Raw genomic sequence first — 19,838 nt, forward strand, 5'->3', positions numbered from 1 at the left:
ACCAATTAACTATACATACAACAGACTTTCACAACTTAAGCTATACTATTAATGTGACAAACTATTCCGTTCCATAATGCATTCCTTTTAAAAGTTGGAATATATGGATTTCTTAGCAATTTCTCATATCCACTTCTAAATAAAAATGTTTACTAAAGGGTAAATAATACCATTTTCGCATATGAAGGTCAAACATTAGGAGAGAAGTGACCAAAAATGTATTTTCTTTTTTTTTGTATTTTCCAAGTTTAGTCTCTCCAAATATTAGTAAAATATTATGATTTTCTACAGAAAGTGTATTATGTGATTCATATGATTGATTGAATGATCTCTAGAACTTTGTAGATCTACTTCCTTCTGTCTTATAAGTTAGACAAAGATAAGTCCTAAGTTATTTACTCCTTCACCACAAGCTGGGTCCATTAAACTTAAAAGCCCATCAGTGACAAATTCAAATTTTTACACACCCAATTGTTTTATATATAGCCCTGATAAGCATTATTTTAAGCAAATTAGAGCCTGCCTGCATTACACATATAGCAAAATTGTACCTGATATTTACTAGCTATAGATACAACATACCCTGGGATAATGAAAGACCCCAAGCAGCTGTCCCTCAAAATCTGTGACCTGGCAACTATCAGCTGTTCTACTAGGTGACATCACCTACATGTGAGCCCTTTCTTCAATTCTGCTGTTCCCTTGGAGTTCTTTTGCCTTCAGATGACTCTGAATAAAGAAATAAAGAAAATGATACTACCACAAGAGGCAGTAGCACACAACAAACTTCACTGAATGGAGCGTGGACAGGGTTTTCTGAAAGCATGATCATGACACCATCCAGAGACTTAGAGTTACATTCAGAAGAGAAGGAAGGCAAGGGTCTCAAGACAGATCAGAAAACTTAAACCCATGAACTTTCCTGTTGTATTTTACCCATATAATGGGAGCCAGGAAGTGTATGGTTCTAGAACCTTAAACAGGATTCTTGGCAAGAGACCTCCTCTCCTGAGTGTTTCCTCTCTTATTTAGTGAAACATACCCTTCTCTCACAGAGCCAAACCTAGGAAGAGGGAAATGGACACACATCAGACTGATTTCTTTCCTTTCGTCTCTCTTTTCCAGACCCACTTTTCATACTTTCTTGGGCAAGAAAAGGAGATTTTCTATTACTTATTCTATCTATTTCCCTATGGTTACCATCATGTTGGGCTAGCTGACATATTTAGTTAAAGATAATTCTGTACACTACGGAAGAAGTCTGTGTCCCATTCAATACATGGAAATCCATTATTTATCTGAAATTTAAATTCAACTGAACGTTTTGTATTCTTATTTGCTAAATCTGGCAACTCTAATCCCTAATATTATACTTCAAATACGATGAGTCCACGAACTATATTAAGCATTATATTGCAACCAAAGGGTGCCACCAATATCTTGATCCCCCAAGTAAACTGCATAAAAATGGTATTAATATTGGAGGAGGTTTTGACATGCAAAGACTAATCATTTTTGTTCCAGTGAAATCCTTTCATTTACACATTTTAATTCTTCATAAACTATTAAAATATTTCCAAAACAGTAAATGTAAATAGATATAGATTTATTTTCCATTAAATTGTTCAAGGACATGATATCTCTGTGTACCTTATTATTAAATATTTTAGGTAAATCTAAAAATAAGGTAAAAAAATCAAAGGATGAAAAATGTGTACTTTTTCAAATTTATCCGAGTTGTATAAACTTCCTGGGGAATTAGATTTGTTATTTTCCTTTTAAAATCATTCTTTTCTTTTTCTTTTATTTCTTTAAAATATTGGCTTTTTATTTCTCAAGATAACGGAGGCACTTTTCCGTTAAAACTTGTGAATACCAGTCAGCATAAGAAGGAAAAAAAAAGTTGAAGTAAGTCTGAGGAATTTAAACCTCAACAATCTCTCACTATCCTCAAAGAACTTTCTTCCTCAGCTATACATAGCCATCTCTACTGCCAAGCATCTGTTGAGGAAATGATGTAAGTAAATTTCCAAAGATTTTAAATCCCTAGCTCTAGCCTAAGTTTAGAAATTGCCAGATTGCACTGTGACTTAAAATCATATCAAAGAAAAATGCACAAGCTTCTTCCATGTGGCATTTAAAAATTTACTTATGGATTTTTAGAATTGCATATATTAGAGATTGGATATAAAATAACACTTTCTCAGGAAATGGGTGTTTCTAGAAGACTTGGTGGTAAATGATCATCTTTTGAAAAGGTACATGCTATAAAGGACTAGTGACAAGCAACAGAAGGGTCTATGCCAATGACTTAAGTGCTATCTTCAATTAGCATTAATAAAGATAAAAACCTGCTAATATCATTAATCTATAAAAACCTTCCTTATACCACTAACTAGCTGTGATTCTGAAAACTTTTAAGCTCATAAAAGCTCTCTGGGCTTCCTTTTGTCTAATAAATGTAAGGAGAAGTATAATGGCAGTTATTATATAGTTTTGTCTTGACAATTACATGTAAATAATGCATAAGATATGGTTGCCACAATGCCCAATATATAGTAAATAATGATAGCTGACATTTTATTATTATTATTTAATCTACATGAGTTTAATATATTAGATTGGTTTTAAAATTGATGAAGCTTGATGTCCTTGATATAACCTGTTCATTCTTAATATGCATTCCAATATTCTTCAAATTAAAAGCAATATTCATTTAAATGTTAGTTGCCATGGTTAACATGCGTTAGCCAGTTCAGAGACACAAAGATAATTTGGAATTGGTAAGCAACTGAGCTGATATAAAGACTGAGGTTATATGTTAGCATAATCAAAGAGAGTGAATCATAAAACTCTAGTTTTGAAGTGTCATCCACATGAATGTAAAAGTTATTAAGTGTGCTGTCAGGAATGGAAATTGTTACCTAGATGCTAACTTCATGTAGAAAGATGGATGTGGCTATAGTGTGCAGTTCTGAAAGTAAAGGTGGATATATAAAAATTATGGCACAGAAAGGTTGCAGGAGCTAAAAATAAAATGAAGATGAATGTAGATGAATGCTAGAAACAGGGTTGTAAATTGAATTGGGAGAAGGGGGAAAATTAGTGGTTTTCAGATCTTAGTTTAGCATATCACAACCAGGACTCCACTGACTGCTGCTTTGATATCATTGTAATTTATGTTGAAATCTACTATGATTCAGAAAGAACATTTACCACAAAATTTTAAAATTCAGGATATGGTCCAATTATCATTGAGGCCAGAGCAATTAGAAGAATATTCCTATAAAGTAAAATGCTTTGGAAAATAGAAGTTGACAGATTTTTTTCCTCTACTCTGAATTACAGGTTTTTACTATTCTATTTCTAGTAAAATATTTTAGGATATTTTTAATGTAAAATAGAGTGGTAGAGTCATATCCCTTAAGCATTTTAGAATAACTGCTTTAAACAGTATCTCCTAAAAATTTCCTCATCATTTTAGTTCTAAGTAAAACATAATCAGAAACAAATTATATGACTTAAATTATAGGAGATTTCGTTGGCTTATTCTATGTTTTATTGTTAATCTCTTTTACATGTAGTTTAAATGTAGATGATTACATATAGTCACCATACATCTTGTCTTCATTAACATTTTATTACCAAATAAAGAGTATTTTCTTTGCATACAACCTAATGTATTATTGTCAGTTTTCATGCACTTTGAAAGGTCATCATGAGACACACTAGAATATATATTTGCTTAATTATTCCTCAAAAACAAAATTCCAGAGTTGGAAGATCCTTAAAAAGAAGTGGTATACCATATGGAGATGAAGTAATTTTTTTTTCTAAGTCTGAATGTAATCAAGGTCTAGTCAGCATAACTGCCTTGGAAAAGTATAGATATGTTTAGAAGATCCAATTTCTCTTGTGCTATGGTTATCACAAAAGGGGAGAGATAGTATAGATATTTTACAAATTATGTTTTCCATATATTAGAAGAACAAGTGCTATCATTAAAATTTCAAAAACATTCTTACAAGGAAAGCCTATGGAAAATATCAAACCTGAAAGTGTTTTAGTAAAAGCTCTTATAGATTTTAGTAAGTTTTTGAGCAATATGCCTTATTTTTTGAAGAACACTTCATTGATCATGACTCATTCACAAATTATTTAAAATTCATTAGAGCACTTAATCTAAATCATGTGGCACATAAATAGAAAAATAAATGATCTTATCTGTGTAAAAATGTGATTTCAGTTATAGGTAAGATCGACAGAAAGGATGCAGTTCAAATAAGAATAAGTCAAACACTAAAGGACTTTATTTTACTGCCCCTGATAAAAATCATTCCATCTCATTAACTGATTGACTTATTCATTTTTCACTAAAAAATTATATTTTTTCTACTCAACCCCAAGATTGATGTTTGTGAACACTATCTTTCATAACAGTGTCTCTCACTTTAGTTTTACACTCCATCACTAATGTGCTTTTACCTGGTGTTTCTTCTCCTTTGTGCCTAAAAATCAAAATAATTTCCCCTGGATCCAAACTCCTAAGGGCCTTAGGCTATGTTCTGATAAGCAAGGATATCAAATAAAACAATTCCTCCTCCTGAGCTGTCTACTCCATCAAGTAAGATAACTGAATTAAGTGCAATTCACTTAGAAATTAAAATATATACCAAATAATAAACCCAATTGGGCTAAATGCATATATTACATTAGATTATGGGCAAGCGGGGATTCAGGTCAGAGTGCTATTATCATAAATAGGCACATAAAAGGAAATGAAACTAAGGAAAGGAGGCAAGGGATTATATAGTTAAATTAAATTGATAAATATTAGATAAAAGTTCATGGATATCATACTTAATATGTCCTTTCTATATAGCAGATATAAAGTATCTGCAGCATGGAGATGGTAAAGGAAACTTTAGGGAAGAGAGGTTGAACAACAACAAAAGTTTGAGATTTTGGAAAAGTAGCAGTAAATAATCAGAGAAGTTTCTATTTAGGCACCCAGAACAGATGGCTGGTCAGACTTGAGGGTATTGCTGGGTCTGAAGACTACAGATCTATTTGTAAAGCCACACAAAAAGTTGAGATTCCCACCACCAGTGGTCAGTAACCACAAAAAGAAGCAGAGAAAACACATGATCTGAATAAATCAACATTACTATATACATCATAGGGTATGACAGAAGTGTGACAACTGGATTTGGATTAGTTATGGAAGGACAAAAACATTTTGCAAGAAGAAACTAATAATTTGGTGCAACTCAAACAGTATAAAATAGTGTTTGTGTTTTATATACAAGATCTAAATCACACTTCAAAATAATGCTCTTTTTTTTCTTTCAACTACTGCACATGAAAAAAAACTTAGCTTCAGAAAAGTTAATTAAGTGTCTTCATAAAGATCAATAAACAGCAGATATGGGATCATATCCAGGTCCTTTAACTAAAAGAACTATTTTCCTATCAAAACAAATGGTCTCCTCCAAAATTTAAAAAAAAAAAAAAAAGATTTGGCCACAAAAATGAAATGTAGATTGATTCAGAAAGTGACAGAATTGTAAGGAAAACTCAGTATTTCAAGATGATTATGATTTTTTGGAATCTTTGTGGGTGTGAGTTGCTATAGTAAAATAACTGTTGTTATATTCCTAGGAGTTGATAAAGTCAAAGAATATGAAGTGAGATTTTAAAATAGCGATGATAAGACTTGCAATGGAAAAAAGGATTCGAAGCTAGGTATTAGATCCATTGGTTAATGATGAGGAACCAAGAAGATAGTAAATGGTAATGTTAAAAGCAGTAGTAAATCTGACATAAGGCATGAAGCTCAAAGGAGATTTTGAAAGATATGTCGAAAGCAGTAACTTACTAAGTGCAACTATTAATTGAGAAGAAGCAATAATGGCCTCATGGTACATGCATGTTCCATGAGAGAATGAGTAACTTTTGCTGTAACAAGCTATAGAAGAAGAGGAAGGCTGAGGATCATTTAGGTTCAGAATAAGACAAAGAATAAAAGGAAGTATCCTCTGGTAGAGTATCAGACGGCTGCAGCAATATTTGTAACTAAACATGATCTTCCAGAACCTTGTCTCTAACCTTTATCCTGAGAAGACTTGTGTAATATCCTAAATAAAAAGAATGTAGAAGGAATTATTTTATGTCACTTCTGAGGCTAGGTAGTAGAAGGTGATACAGCTCATTCCTCTCTGCAGAGGCTGGTTGTGGAATCCTGGTACCATACTGTGAAAGCTAATGTCATGCACAGAGGGTACCTGAAAGTATTCCATCCAAGAGCACCAGCCAGCATTTCAGTCAACACCCAGCATCATCTGCTAGAACTGTGAAGTTCTAGGTGAATATTATAACCAATCTTCAGATGATTCTAGCACCCAGCTTTTGAGCTACTCTGAACAGCAATTATCAAAACAAAGATAACCAAGTTGCTGATTCATGAGCAAAAAATAAATGTTGTATTTGATTTAAGCCATTAAGTTTAGGGTTATTTTATTACACAGCAATAAATAACTAGTAAAAGCTCTGTGAAGTAGTTGAAGATGTAAGAGCATAAGAATTAAAAGTCCTAAAAGGGTTTGAAGTGAAGAGTAGAAAAAAAAAATAAAGAAAGGGCTCCGGAGAATATAAAAAACAGGGAGAAAGAGGCTTGTTTTTTTGGCTGAGAACATAGTTCAAAGACATAGGGAAGGAAATATGCTTATGATTACAGACCAGAAAACCAGGAAGTTAAAGCTGTTGAAAATACTCAGATTTTTTTTTTCCAGATTGAAGTGTTGAAAAAACATCCCAAACAAATGTTGCTGAGAAATAATGATGTCTATCTTGGGGGAAGTAACCACCTACCCAGTCAAGGACCATCTGATATATATCAAGCATTTAATTATTATTGTATTTTTTTTCCTCATAGGGTAGTTGCCACCATTAAATGTCATCTGCATAGGGAAATATTGTACAAACTTCAAAACACTAGGCCAAGAGTTAGGGATTCTTGGGTTTTGTTCACAAAAACAAACTGCCAGTTAGTCAATACAGTCATATTCAATCTTCCCACCATTGGTCTTCATATATACTCACTGGTGCAATGAGTTTACTCATTAAAGATGTTTCAAAGTTCTAAAATAAACCCTTAAAAACTCAAGGTTATAGGGTTAGATTTATACATATTGTATTAAAATGCTGTAGAGGTAAAAAATGTTCATTTGAAAATAATTTTACATTTAATTAATGATATGTAGCCAGTGAATTTTCTATGAGAAAATGCTGAAAAGAATAAGGCACTATTAATATATCAATTTAATCAGAATTTTATTGGTGTGTGAAAATAGTTACATAGTTAAATGCTAACATGTTGTTATACCTTACCTAAAGTTTAGTTGGACTCAATTTATAAGTTCCAGTCCTCCCTGTCACACACATACCTCCCAGTTATCATGTTTTCATAAAGTAATTTAATTTATTCAAATATTGTGTCCCAGACTCAGAAGAGAGCAATGAAAGAAAAATATAATGTGAATATATGAATTCAGTAAGCTAAAAGTGTTGTTTGTTTTCTAGTTCTCACCATATCAAATGAGATACTTCATTATACAAATATAATGCCTTTTATATGAGCAATGATGATTAACGACCAATTTTCAGGGGAAAAGATATTTTAATTGCTATCTTGTAGGAGCAGTTGGTTCCCCAAATCAGTCATGATGGCACTTAAAAAACTTCAGTTCATTGTAACCCTGCAGCTGAGGTGAAACCTCAATTCTTAAATACCAATTAGTGGGCTCACCTGCCATGATGCATACTATTTAGATTCTGTTAGAAAATAGAATAAACTCTATGAAAAGTGCTTCTAAAAAGATCTAAGTTCAGGTATATCTAGTGTAGGGGCCAAGGACAGGCCTCCTCAAAATGTGCCACTTTGGCATATTGAGAATTTTGAATTAAAAAGTTACTTAAGAAACTAATGTAAGAACACTCTGATCTCCCTTTGTCTCCATAAAGCAGGAAATAAATCTCCCGTGTAAAATGTTCCTTCTCCGCACGAAGATGTAAAGAGATAACCTCATCACCAGAGATAGGGAATTAAGAACCAAGAAGGCCATATAAACTATCCTTGTTACTTTTCGCTAGTTTACCACGTCAGTCCAAATTCTATTTAGAATTCCTTATTCAGTGAAGCTCCCAAACATAAGTTTCTTTGTCCTGCCAATTTCTCACAGATTTATTGCCTCAAAAGTACAAAAAATGCCTGCCTTGCTCTTTTATTCAAGTCTCAATTTGATTATTGGGCCTCCTCCACATACTTATTTTTTTTTTCTCTTGTTGATCTTTCTCATGTGAAATTAATTTTTAAATCAGCTAGAAGAATATTGAAGGGTTGAGAAAAATGCTTTTCCCCCAACACTGTCATTTCAGGTATATCCATCGAAATGAATTTGTCATGGATAGGTAGACACAGATACCAATTGGATCAAATCTAATGCATTAAGTGACAGAAAAAAAAATTACTTTCTTTCCAAACTTACTCACTTGATATATCATCAAAATGTACATCATAATTTAATTTATTGTCTCATATTATTTTTAAAGTTACTCTTTAACTTGATAAAGAATTCCACTAAGTTGCAACACACTTTGGAACCACAACATATTAATCATTTACAAATAATTGTCTTGAATCAGGAAATGCTCATTTAGGGGACTATTTCTAAAAGTGTTCCTGAACATGTATGAAGTTAATAAAGTTGTTAAGGTAAGCCTGTCCATAATGAAGATTTAAAAAAAAAAAGGAGTTTCTGATTAGTGTAATCAAAGCAACCAATTAAAGAAATCAAGCAAGATCATATCCATTGAAAGGGATGCTTATAATCATACTTTGATAGTTCTTGCCTTGGAATTTCATAGCTAGCATCTAAAAAAGTAATCATTGAGTATCAGCAGATAAAATAGAATAGCAAAAACTTATAGGACAAAATATTCTGTAAGTTCTGGATTTTTATTTTCAAGTTTTTTTCAATAAATAAAAGTTGAAGCCATATGTTAAAAAATGTTCCTGTATCGGAAAAATAAGTTTATGGCTTTCCCCATAAAACACATTTCAAAGTCCCAAGATGGAGTAATTAGAGAGTTTCTGCATGGAATTCTATAAATTGTCACACCTGTTTACTTGAACAAAGAATTAAAACATGCAGACTTCAACAGAATTCAAGAACTCATTAAAAGACTTACACTGCACCAGCAGAAAATACTTAATATAGAAAAAAGTATTAGTCATTTTCAGGCAGTCATTAAGTGACTTTTAAATCTCTGAAACTGACAAATCAGAAGTGAAAAATTATCACAATTATATAGGCAGTATTACTGCAATGTATAGAACATCTGTTACTAACGATAGCCAATTCAACATAATTATAAGGGAGTCACTGGTACTTTCAATATTATAAGACTAAAAGCGGCTTTTATACTTTTTTCACTTTAAAAAAACAATGCAATCCCACCATTTGCATAGTTGGTATGAAAACTGAACACATTATGAGTTAAAGATAAGCAGGTATTCACATTATTCACATGGCCATGTGTACCAAAACCATATCTTTGATTTTTAAGAGATGACATATTTCTTTCAATATTCCTTCCAGTGTCCTAATAAAACACACAGCAAAAACTGTGATCCTTTTCCTTCTATATAGGACAATAAGAGTGTATAATAGTAGATTATAATCCTGTGACTCCAGATTAAAAAAAAAAAGTTTGCTTCATATTTATTCTCAAGTATAGCTGTCAAAAGAGAATCACAATACTTTGAATTCCTTTAAGAATAGACCCCTGTCTCTTACTTTCTTTATTATGAAACATTTATTCAATACCTTATATGTGCTGGAAGATGGGGCTGTAAATATGACTAGATTGTAGGCCTTGCTGCCTATTGTAAATCAACAGAAGGGGAAAAAGGAAGTGAATTTTGGAGGAGTAAAGGAAAGGAATAAGATCTTCATTCTAGAGAAGATTAAAAGTATGAACAAAAGCAGGGAAAATGTGAATATTTATGATTTATTCATAGGACAATCATTAGAACTATCTGATTATAGCAGATGATTGGTTTAGAGAAATATTAAAAATTTAAGTTAATAAAAGTAGATACAAGACAAGTATATTAATACTCAAATGCTAGGGGAAAAAAGGAAACCAGGTTTGTCTGAATTAGCAAAATAGAAGAAATAAACATTGAAGGGCACTGGGGTAATTCAGTTTTTTGAGATTCCAACTCTTGATTTTGGCTCAGGTCATATCCTAGTGTCATGGGATTGAGCCCCAAGTCAGGACTCAAGCATGGAGCCTGCTTGCAATTCCCTCTCTCTTTCCCTCTGCCTCTCTCCTCCACTCATATTGCTCTCTTAAATAAAAAATAAAATAAAATAAAATAAAATAAAATAAAATAAAATAAAATAAAATAAGGGCACCAGGTGGCTCAGTCAGTTAAGTGTCCGACTCTTGGTTTCAGGTTAGGTCATGATCTCACAGTTTGTGAGTTTGAGCCCAGTGTGGGGCTCTTTGCTGACAGTGCAGAGTCTGTGTGAGATTCTGTCTCTCTCTCTCTCTCTCTCTGCCACTCCCCAACTTGTGCTCTTGCTCCCTCTTTCTCTCTCTCTCTCTCAAAAATAAATAAACATCAAAAAAATAAAATATAATATTTTAAAAAAACGAATGAAGAATTATGTCAAACAATAGCAAAAGTAGAAACAGCTAAATTTAATTGAATACTTACTGTTTGTCTCATTTTACCAAGTACTTTACATGGATTGTGTAATTTAGTCCTCGGGGTGGGGGGACAATGAGATGAATATTTAAATTCTTGTAATTTACAGTTCAGAAAACTAAAATTTAGAGAGCTTAAATAATATTTTATTTTCTTCATATTATAGATGAAGTAATCAAAAATTATATAACTAAATTGTGTATATCGTTGTTATGGAAACTAATAACCAAACAACTCAATTTCATCTTTCTACCATGTAATACAAGTAAAGGAAAGGAAGTAGAGTCTTTGAAGAAAGAAAGTAGCATTTAAAAATATATATTTAGAAAATTTAGTTGGTTGTATGAGGTAAAATTATTTAAGCAAGCCATAATGTATTTATCATAGCTACTCAATTCTCTTTCTCAAGAATTTCAGCACTTGACAGTGCTTCATTTACCAAAGCTGCTCCATCTATAGTTGTGAATTTAATTTAAAAATATTTATCATCATATGTTAAGTGCAGTCAGGATCACTTTGCCAGAAATTCTTTATGACTAGTTATATACACTTGTTTTAAAATAACATCTATGGGGCGCCTGGGTGGCTCAGTCGGTTGGGCGGCCAACTTCGGCTCAGGTCATGATCTCGCGGTCCGTGAGTTCGAGCCCCACGTCAGGCTCTGTGCTGACAGCTTGGAGCCTGAAGCCTGTTTCGGATTCTGTGTCTCCCTCTCTCTGACCCTCCCCCGTTCATGCTCTGTCTCTCTCTGTTTCAAAAATAAATAAACGTTAAAAAAAAAATTTAAAAAAATAAAAAAATAAAATAACATCTATCTACCTGAATCCCTGTTTAGGTGCCCTTCAAAGTTACCTGTTTCAATATAAACAGAGAAAAGTTCTGGAGATTTAAAAAACAAAAACAAACAAACAAACAAACAAAAAAAAAAAAACCAAGAGAGCGCAAGAAAGAAATATTCACACTGGTGTTACTTTGTGTTACTGCGAATAGCTATTGAACTATATATATATATATATATATAATATAGTATATATATTTTACTATATTATATATTATACTATATATATTATACTATATTATATATTATACTATACTATAATATTGAACTATATATAATAAAGGCCAGATGAACTTTCTCACAGAAAATAAAACTGTATAAAAACATACAAACTATCTTCACAAGAAAGAGAAAGTCTATGGAGGTTAACTAGATTTATCATGGTTAATCACTTAACAACATATACAAATATCAAATCATTATGTTATATAATTGATACTACACTAATATAATGTTATATGTCAATTATATCTCGGTTTAAAAATATTAAACCCACACACACATACACACACACTACACAAAGTCCTTGAAGAGTGAACAAGACTAGGCAGAATTAGAAAGCATCAGTAAACAAAACAAACAAAACAATAGAAATTAACTCAAAGGAAAGATACAGGGAGGAAAATGACTGCCCTAAAATGAATTGTGCCAGAATGACAAGTAGGAAAATAATAAGGTGTCTACCAAATGTGTAATTGTAGAAGAAAAGGAGAAAGAGATTTTAGCAGTAAAAAATAATTTAAAGTGGTCTGAAACTTTCCCAACATGGTGAAAAACATTACCTCACAAATCCAAGAAGTTTGATAATCTCAGGTAGGACAAATACAAAGAAAACCATGGCTATGCACGGTAGAGTCAATAACTAAAATATAAAATTACTAAATCAGTTAGAGAAAAAAAAAGACATATCCATAGGGAACAATAATGCAAATGATAACTGACTTTGTATGAGAAATAATAAAGGCCAGAAGACAATATTATCAAGTCAACGAATTATCTCTAAATTAAAAGAAAAAAATGGATAAATTAAATTCAAATCAATGAAGCAAGACAACTTAAAAATGGCAAAGCAAGTAAGCCTTACTGGTTCTCAAGATCTATAGGATACTATGGGTCTATACAAATATACACTGACATTGCCTCACTGTTAAGTATTTAATTAACTTTTCACTGAACAAACCAGAGAAGTAACATTACATACTGGCATAAGATCAGTATCATTAGAGCGAAAAAATCCAAGTTATGAATCTATTTCCACCATTTTCTCAAAAGGTTAAATAGAGATGAAATTAACTATTTAATGTACTTATTTTCTGGTAAAAAGAAAGTCACATGATAAGTAGTAGTTAACTATTATATTTATCCAATAGTAACAAAAAGGCAAAGTGTCACAACATATATGTTTTATGATTTTAGCTACATTATATACTTTATTGAGCATTCAAAGCCCTTTTATCTGTAATCAATTTCTGCTCTCATTTATAAACATAAGAAATACAAATTTTCATGATCATCCTGAGATGATCATAAATTACTATTTATAAAGTGAAAAATATATACTAGATACTTAGTGGACACATAGATTGTCTCCAGATGATTTATAGTGGGATGAGGAACACTTGGATTCATTGTTTTGTCAATGAAAGGAGGATCACAAGAGAAGGAAGACTAATCAGAAGATGCAAAATGAGTTTCAGTTCTTTATCAGGATGGAGTATGGTAGGTATCAAAGGAAATCATGCATGTTAATAATTAGATACAGAATCTTTGTTTTTTAGTGTTATGCTACTGTGGATTATGCTGTAGCATAGGTCACCACCAATGCTGATAATGATCACAGTGACCAAAGAATCAAGAAGAAAAATACCACACAATGAAATCTGACAATGTAAAAATAATAACTGTCCAGAGGAAAGTACATGAACTCTTTCCTAAAAATTATGTACATTAGTAAATATGTTAGATTTACTTGCATCAATATTTGCCATAATTTTAACTCCAAATCTTATGAATACTAAGCCTCAGAGTTGAGTGTACAGGTAGAGTGCCTATCAGTTCATGTAATATGATTATTCATAATATTTAACAACTTAACACTTATGAGAACAAGGACTAGTTCAATTCTCTACGTGGCAGGGGGTTAGAACCACGATTGAACTGACTGAGATTAATTTCCCAACTTTTATCAGAATTGAGTTTCAAGTAGGATTAAAGTTCAATTATTAAAAATGAAAAAAGTTATATCTGATTTAGCTCCTGCTAGCTTTCCTTTCCATGAACAAAATACTATTTTCCATAAATTCTACCTACTGGTAGGGGTTTTAAAAATGGAGAAATCTACTTTATATTGGAAAATATTCTGCCCACCTTCTGATTTAAACTGATTTAAACTAACAAAATATCTTAGAGTATCCTCCACTAGACAATTTAGACCTCTTGTTACCTGAGGTTACAATATCCTGAAAAATTGATTATTCCTTCAATGCCATGCTATGGTTTCTTTAAATCATTCATCTTGGGTACAGAGATCCCAACTTGTCTTGCAAATAAAGCTTCTTGAATCTTGAAACTAAAATTAATTTTGTAGCTATAAATTAGTCCTAAACTAAGACTGAAGAGTTTATTTTCTGACAATCATTTGTTCTTCTATCAAAATCATATTTTAAAAGTTTGAAAGTAAGTCAAGGACTAACCATCTATAGAATGCGAATTTTAATGGTTCCTTGAATTGCTCAAAAAGATACAGTAAGTTTCTTGCAATAAACCTTACGAAGTTATAAAATTAGAGCAAATCACTTTATAACAGATACATAAATCTTACATAACATTTTCAAATTTGGAATTACAATTAAAGAATATAATTTCATACAGCTTTTTATTAGAACTTTATTAATTCTACTTTTATATGTCTGATATTGCAGCTGACCTCATGGCTAATTGTTCTTATTCATACTCTTCCATAATATTTGAGGTGTCTTAGAAATGAGGAATATGTTTCTTTTTTCTAAAGGATCACTAGTTTTATTTATTTTTAAAAATTTTTTTAACGTTTTATTTATTTTTGAGACAGAGAGAGACAGAGCATGAGCAGGGGAGGGTCAGAGAGAGAGGGAGACACAGAATCCGAAGCAGGCTCCAGGCTCTGAGCTGCCAGCACAGAGCCCCACGTGGGGTGTGAACTCATGAACTGTGAGATCATGACCTGAGCTGAGGTCGGACGCCCAACCGACTGAGCCACCCAGGCACCCCAAGGATCACTAGTTTTAAAATAAGAGTGGTGACTCTACACCTTGTTTATTTGCTGTCTTGATTTATATTAATTGATGACTGATAGATACATACATACATACATACATATATACATACAAAGTTAAAAAAATATGCTGTTTCCTGTACATTTTTGTCTATGGCTTTAAGTCACAGAATAATGCAATAAATAGGTACTATATCCCAATCTATAATAGTTCCTAGATCTTCTAATAAGGAGTCATCATCCTAGTTTGCACATGGCAGTAGCAGCAGTTTCCGCCTTGGAGTGTAAGACAGAATGTTGCCAAGATAACAGTTCCCCCCAACTTACCAAATTACCATTTGTCCTGGACTTTCTAAGAAAGTAACATTATTCACACTTTCATTAGATGTGTTTGATATACATTAGATGTGTTTGATATATCTCCACTTTGTACTTTAAATTCTGCAATGGTCTTTTCTAGGAGTATTAGAGATACATAGACAGCATATTGTTTAACATGAGGATAAACTAGCAAGTTAACAAATGATAACCTACTTATCTTTTCCCAATCTTTTCCAGATGCAAAGTATATTATATTTCTCATTTAAGGATACCTTATTGGATTTTGGAGATCCAAGAAGCTACAAATAGCTCACTACTTATTGTTTCAGTGGAGAGGAGGAGAAGGATCTGATAATGCTGCCCTACCAGCACAAAGCTTCCTTTGCAAATGGGCCAGTGGTAACCACAGGGAATTATGAGTATAGCCATGTACTATATGAGAGACAAATAGAGGACAAGAAGTCCTGTTAACAGAGTTTATAGGGAGTTATCTATATGTTCTTGCTATAGAAGTTTGGCCATACCATTGATCACAGGTATGGTATAAATTGAGGGTTGATAAACAATAACTCTAAGCCAAATGTGACCTTACACCTATTTTTGCAAATAAAGTTTTACTGGAATATAGCCAGATTAATATGTTTGAATATTGTCTATGGCTCCTTTCACACTCTAATAGCAGAGTTGAGTTACCTCAATGGAGACCATACGGCTCAGAAAGTATAAAACATTTACTATTTGATCCTTTACAGAAGTTTGCAAAAAAAAAGGAGAAGAAGAAGAAGAAGAAGAAGAAGAAGAAGAAGAAGAAGAAGAAAGAAACAAAGAAACAAAGAAAAAAAATAAAAGTTTGCAAGCCTCTGGCATAAATATACTATTATTTACATATTTTGTTTTGTACTGATGTTTCTTATTTTAATATAAATACTTAAAATGCAATTATATAAAAAACTATACATATACACACATATATTTTTTAAACGTAATTTATTTTGAGGGAGAGAGAGAGAGAGAGAGAGACAGAGAGAGAGCATTAAAGCGGGGAAGAGGGGCAGAGGGAGACAGAGAATCACAAGCAGGCTCAGTGCTGTCAGCACAGAGCCTGACCCTGGGCTCAATCTCACAAACCGTAAGATTATGCCCTGAGTTGAAATCAACACTCAGATGCTTAGCTGACTGAGCCACCCAGATGCCCTCCAAAAACAACTTATATTGTTAAGAAAAAAAGTTTCAGATTTACATTTCCCCAGAAAGTTGATAATTAATATGCAGTTTGCTCCTATACTATGTCACTATTAATGATCCACCACAGAATATTAGTGACATCACTATTTGAAAATCAGAAGTTACACATTAGTTGAAAAATGATCAGCATCTATTTTAAATGTTAATTATCTTAGAAGACTGTCTGCCAATGCTGAATTAGGTGCAGATGCAGAAGGGATTCTTACAGATCACTCTGTGAAGCATGTCTTTTCATTTAGATCAAATGACTGTCCCAAAATAATTTTCCTCATTTTCTATTGCAAGTTTCTCCGTACATATAACAAGTGAAGTGATAGTTATATAAATGTGTCAGCTCAATTAACACAACAAATCCATACACAGTTAAAAGATGCCAGCTGCTTGTTATTAGTAAAATTAGAGGCTTCAAATAAATCATTAGTAAATTTCAATAATGGTTTGAATTTTCCATCCAATTCATTGAATTAAAATAGAGCTTTACAAGTTTATTCTGTTGAAGGAAAGGTATCTGAAGAGATTAAGAACGTATTTGAAAATTCAGTGAAGTTGTTCAAAGATAAAATTATTTGTTCTGCTAAAATTATAAATAATTTTTGTGTATATTATATACATATATGTTATATACATGAGATATACAATATTTTGATCAAGTTGAGAAAAGGATGGGATTAATTTGAGAAAAGGATGGGAAAGAAATATACTTGAAATTTACTGTGATGCAGACATCATTCATATTTTAATACAAACTAGTGATATTCACACAATTGAAAGTATAGTTGCAAATTTTATAAATAATTTTAAATATACACAGGACCAGAAATATTTTCTTGACAAAGCTAGAATGAGGGGTAAAAAAGTGTGACTTAGCAAAATGTACTTTCATTTGCTGCTGTCCATTAGCATTTGGATTTTAGAAACACTTAAGCTCCTGAAGAGTGACTGAAAATAAGCCCAAATGCCTCTGAGAAGTTTTGACATTTTAGTGAAAGAACCCTCTAAATTTTCGTTGCATCTTGTTCACATTCAGTAACAAGCATTTAATAAAACAAGTTAATAAATTAAGCACACAAAATATCAGGTTTTGAAAGTTTTAGTGAGTGGTCCTTATTTTTAAAAAGAAATTAAAATTTATTGTTGCATAACACAACAGAGACATGCAACATACTCAGTAAGTTCAAAAGTGCAAATATTATAAGTACTATAACTGTGCTTTGGAATAACTAGACTTTTGGAAAGCAACATGAGGGGGATCCTAAATTTCATAGATAAATTTATGTACTAGAACATAATGGAAATAACTTGAGAAATCCTATAATGTTGCAGTACTTAATACTGGCCAAATATTCAAAGGAATCATATGTGGAGATCATTTATTTCATGAGGTAAATGTTTGAAAATATTTGTCAAAGAAAATAATGTCAAACAGGATAAAAATATGGCTCCTATGAAAAACCTAACTTATGTGTTTTATACAGAAACAAACAAAAAACAAAAACAAAAAAAAACAACTGAATTGAGAATACTTTCCATTTAGCAAATTTCCTTTGAGATTAACACGAGCCTCAACATTTCAGTGAAAATAGCCTCAATTAAGAATGGCATAGTTAAATGTCAATTGAAGGCATGAACAATTTCAAGTTTATTAATTGTAAATGAACCTTGGGTATAATTTTATTAAAAAAAATAAAATAAGACCACATTGAAAAATTCATTCCTCATAAAAATATTAGCAACATACTATTAAAGATATATATGGCTAAACACAGTTTCTGCTTATATTATTTGGTAATGTTCAGATAATCAACATAAAGTATGTTTTTAAAATTTCCTTTTATTTATAGAGATCAAAGATCAAGGTATAATGATTTTATTTCAAAACAATTTTATGAAAAGTAGAACTATTCTTAAGAATCAGCCAACTTTATGTGTCTGCCTATTTAATGAAACCAATTTGAAATAAATATTTCGAATATTATATAATTGTAACTGCTTTTAGCTACCTCTTTTGCTCAAAAATGCCATGTTTTGGAAGATAAATTATATGGTTTCCATAATGCAGGATATGGTAAAATATTGTACAAATATTTTAACTCCATAACTTCTCTTAAGGAAAGAGAAGACTTGAGGAATGCAAGACCTGAAAAGATTTTTTTGAAGACAATTATTGGGAGTCCTTATTGCTTACATTGCTACCAACCCTTCTTACTATGGAACAGTGGCCATTGTATTCTACTAAAATTTCAAATCTCCCTCAACTGAGTTACGAGGAAGGACCTCCAAGAGAAACACGAAGAAATATTACCATTCTCTGTAATTTGGAAGACGTGCATTTTTTGTTGCACTCCCACAAAAGGAGTCTTTAGGTGTCTAATTGTGGCTGGAGACACCATTGCTTAAAGACATTTTTCAGTAATAAATGAAACATTTCAAGTTTAATTTGAAATAAATAAAACAATTAAAATGATTTGTATGCATGTGTATATACATATTATATGCACATTTTTTACCTGAAAATGGTTCATCACATTCACAGATGAAACTACTTGCAGTAATATTGCCACAATTCCCATGGAAACAGATACGTGGTCGACATTGGCCAATAATTTCTGAACAATGTATGCCTATATAAATGAAAATAAATTAATTTTGCAACTAGATTAAAAATATTTACATTGTATATAGTTAACTATGGTCATCAACTTTCCCAAATTCTTTAATCATGAGCAGAAATTGGGCATTGAAGAGGACATCTTTTGGGATGAGCACTGGGTGTTGTATGGAAACCAATTTGACAATAAATTTCATATATTAAAAAAAAAAATCATGATCAAAATTTTGACAAAATGTAATTCTAATTAATAAATAATACTCCATGATGATGTATATATATACATATATACACACATATATGCATATATATACACATATATGCATATATACACATATATGCACATATATACACATATATACACATATATACACACATATGCATATATATACACATATATACACACAAATATATACATATATACACACATATATACATATATACACACATATATACATATATACACACATATATACACACATATATATATATACATATATATTTTTTTTTTTTAAGTAGGCTCCAAGCCCATGTGGAACCCAACATGGGGCTTGACTCAAGACCCTGACGTCAAGACCTGAGGTGAGATCAAAGAGTCATATGCTCAACAGACTGAGCTAATAGGGGCCCTGCCATAGTGATGTATTTAAATTGAAACAAAAGTTGCTCAGTTGATTAAGTGTCTGACTCCTGATGTTGGCTCAGGTCTTGATCTCAGAGTCTTGACTTTGCGTTGGTAGGTTAGGGCCCTCAGTGGGCTCTGCACTGGGCATCATATCTACTTAAAAAAATTGCA

At 31.9% G+C, this 19,838-nt stretch overlaps 1 protein-coding gene across 1 annotated transcript in view; it reads right to left on the reverse strand.

The window, feature by feature from the left end:
* Positions 1-19,838, reverse strand: part of EYS (eyes shut homolog) — a 1,768,122-nt gene that overhangs the window by 1,580,757 nt on the left and 167,527 nt on the right. The window contains 1 exon segment of the mRNA XM_042939126.1: positions 18,942-19,055. Within this exon segment, the coding sequence (XP_042795060.1) occupies positions 18,942-19,055 (114 nt within the window).

Source organism: Panthera leo, chromosome B2 (assembly GCF_018350215.1).
Source record: "Panthera leo isolate Ple1 chromosome B2, P.leo_Ple1_pat1.1, whole genome shotgun sequence".
In the NCBI taxonomy this organism is placed as follows: Eukaryota; Metazoa; Chordata; class Mammalia; order Carnivora; family Felidae; genus Panthera; species Panthera leo.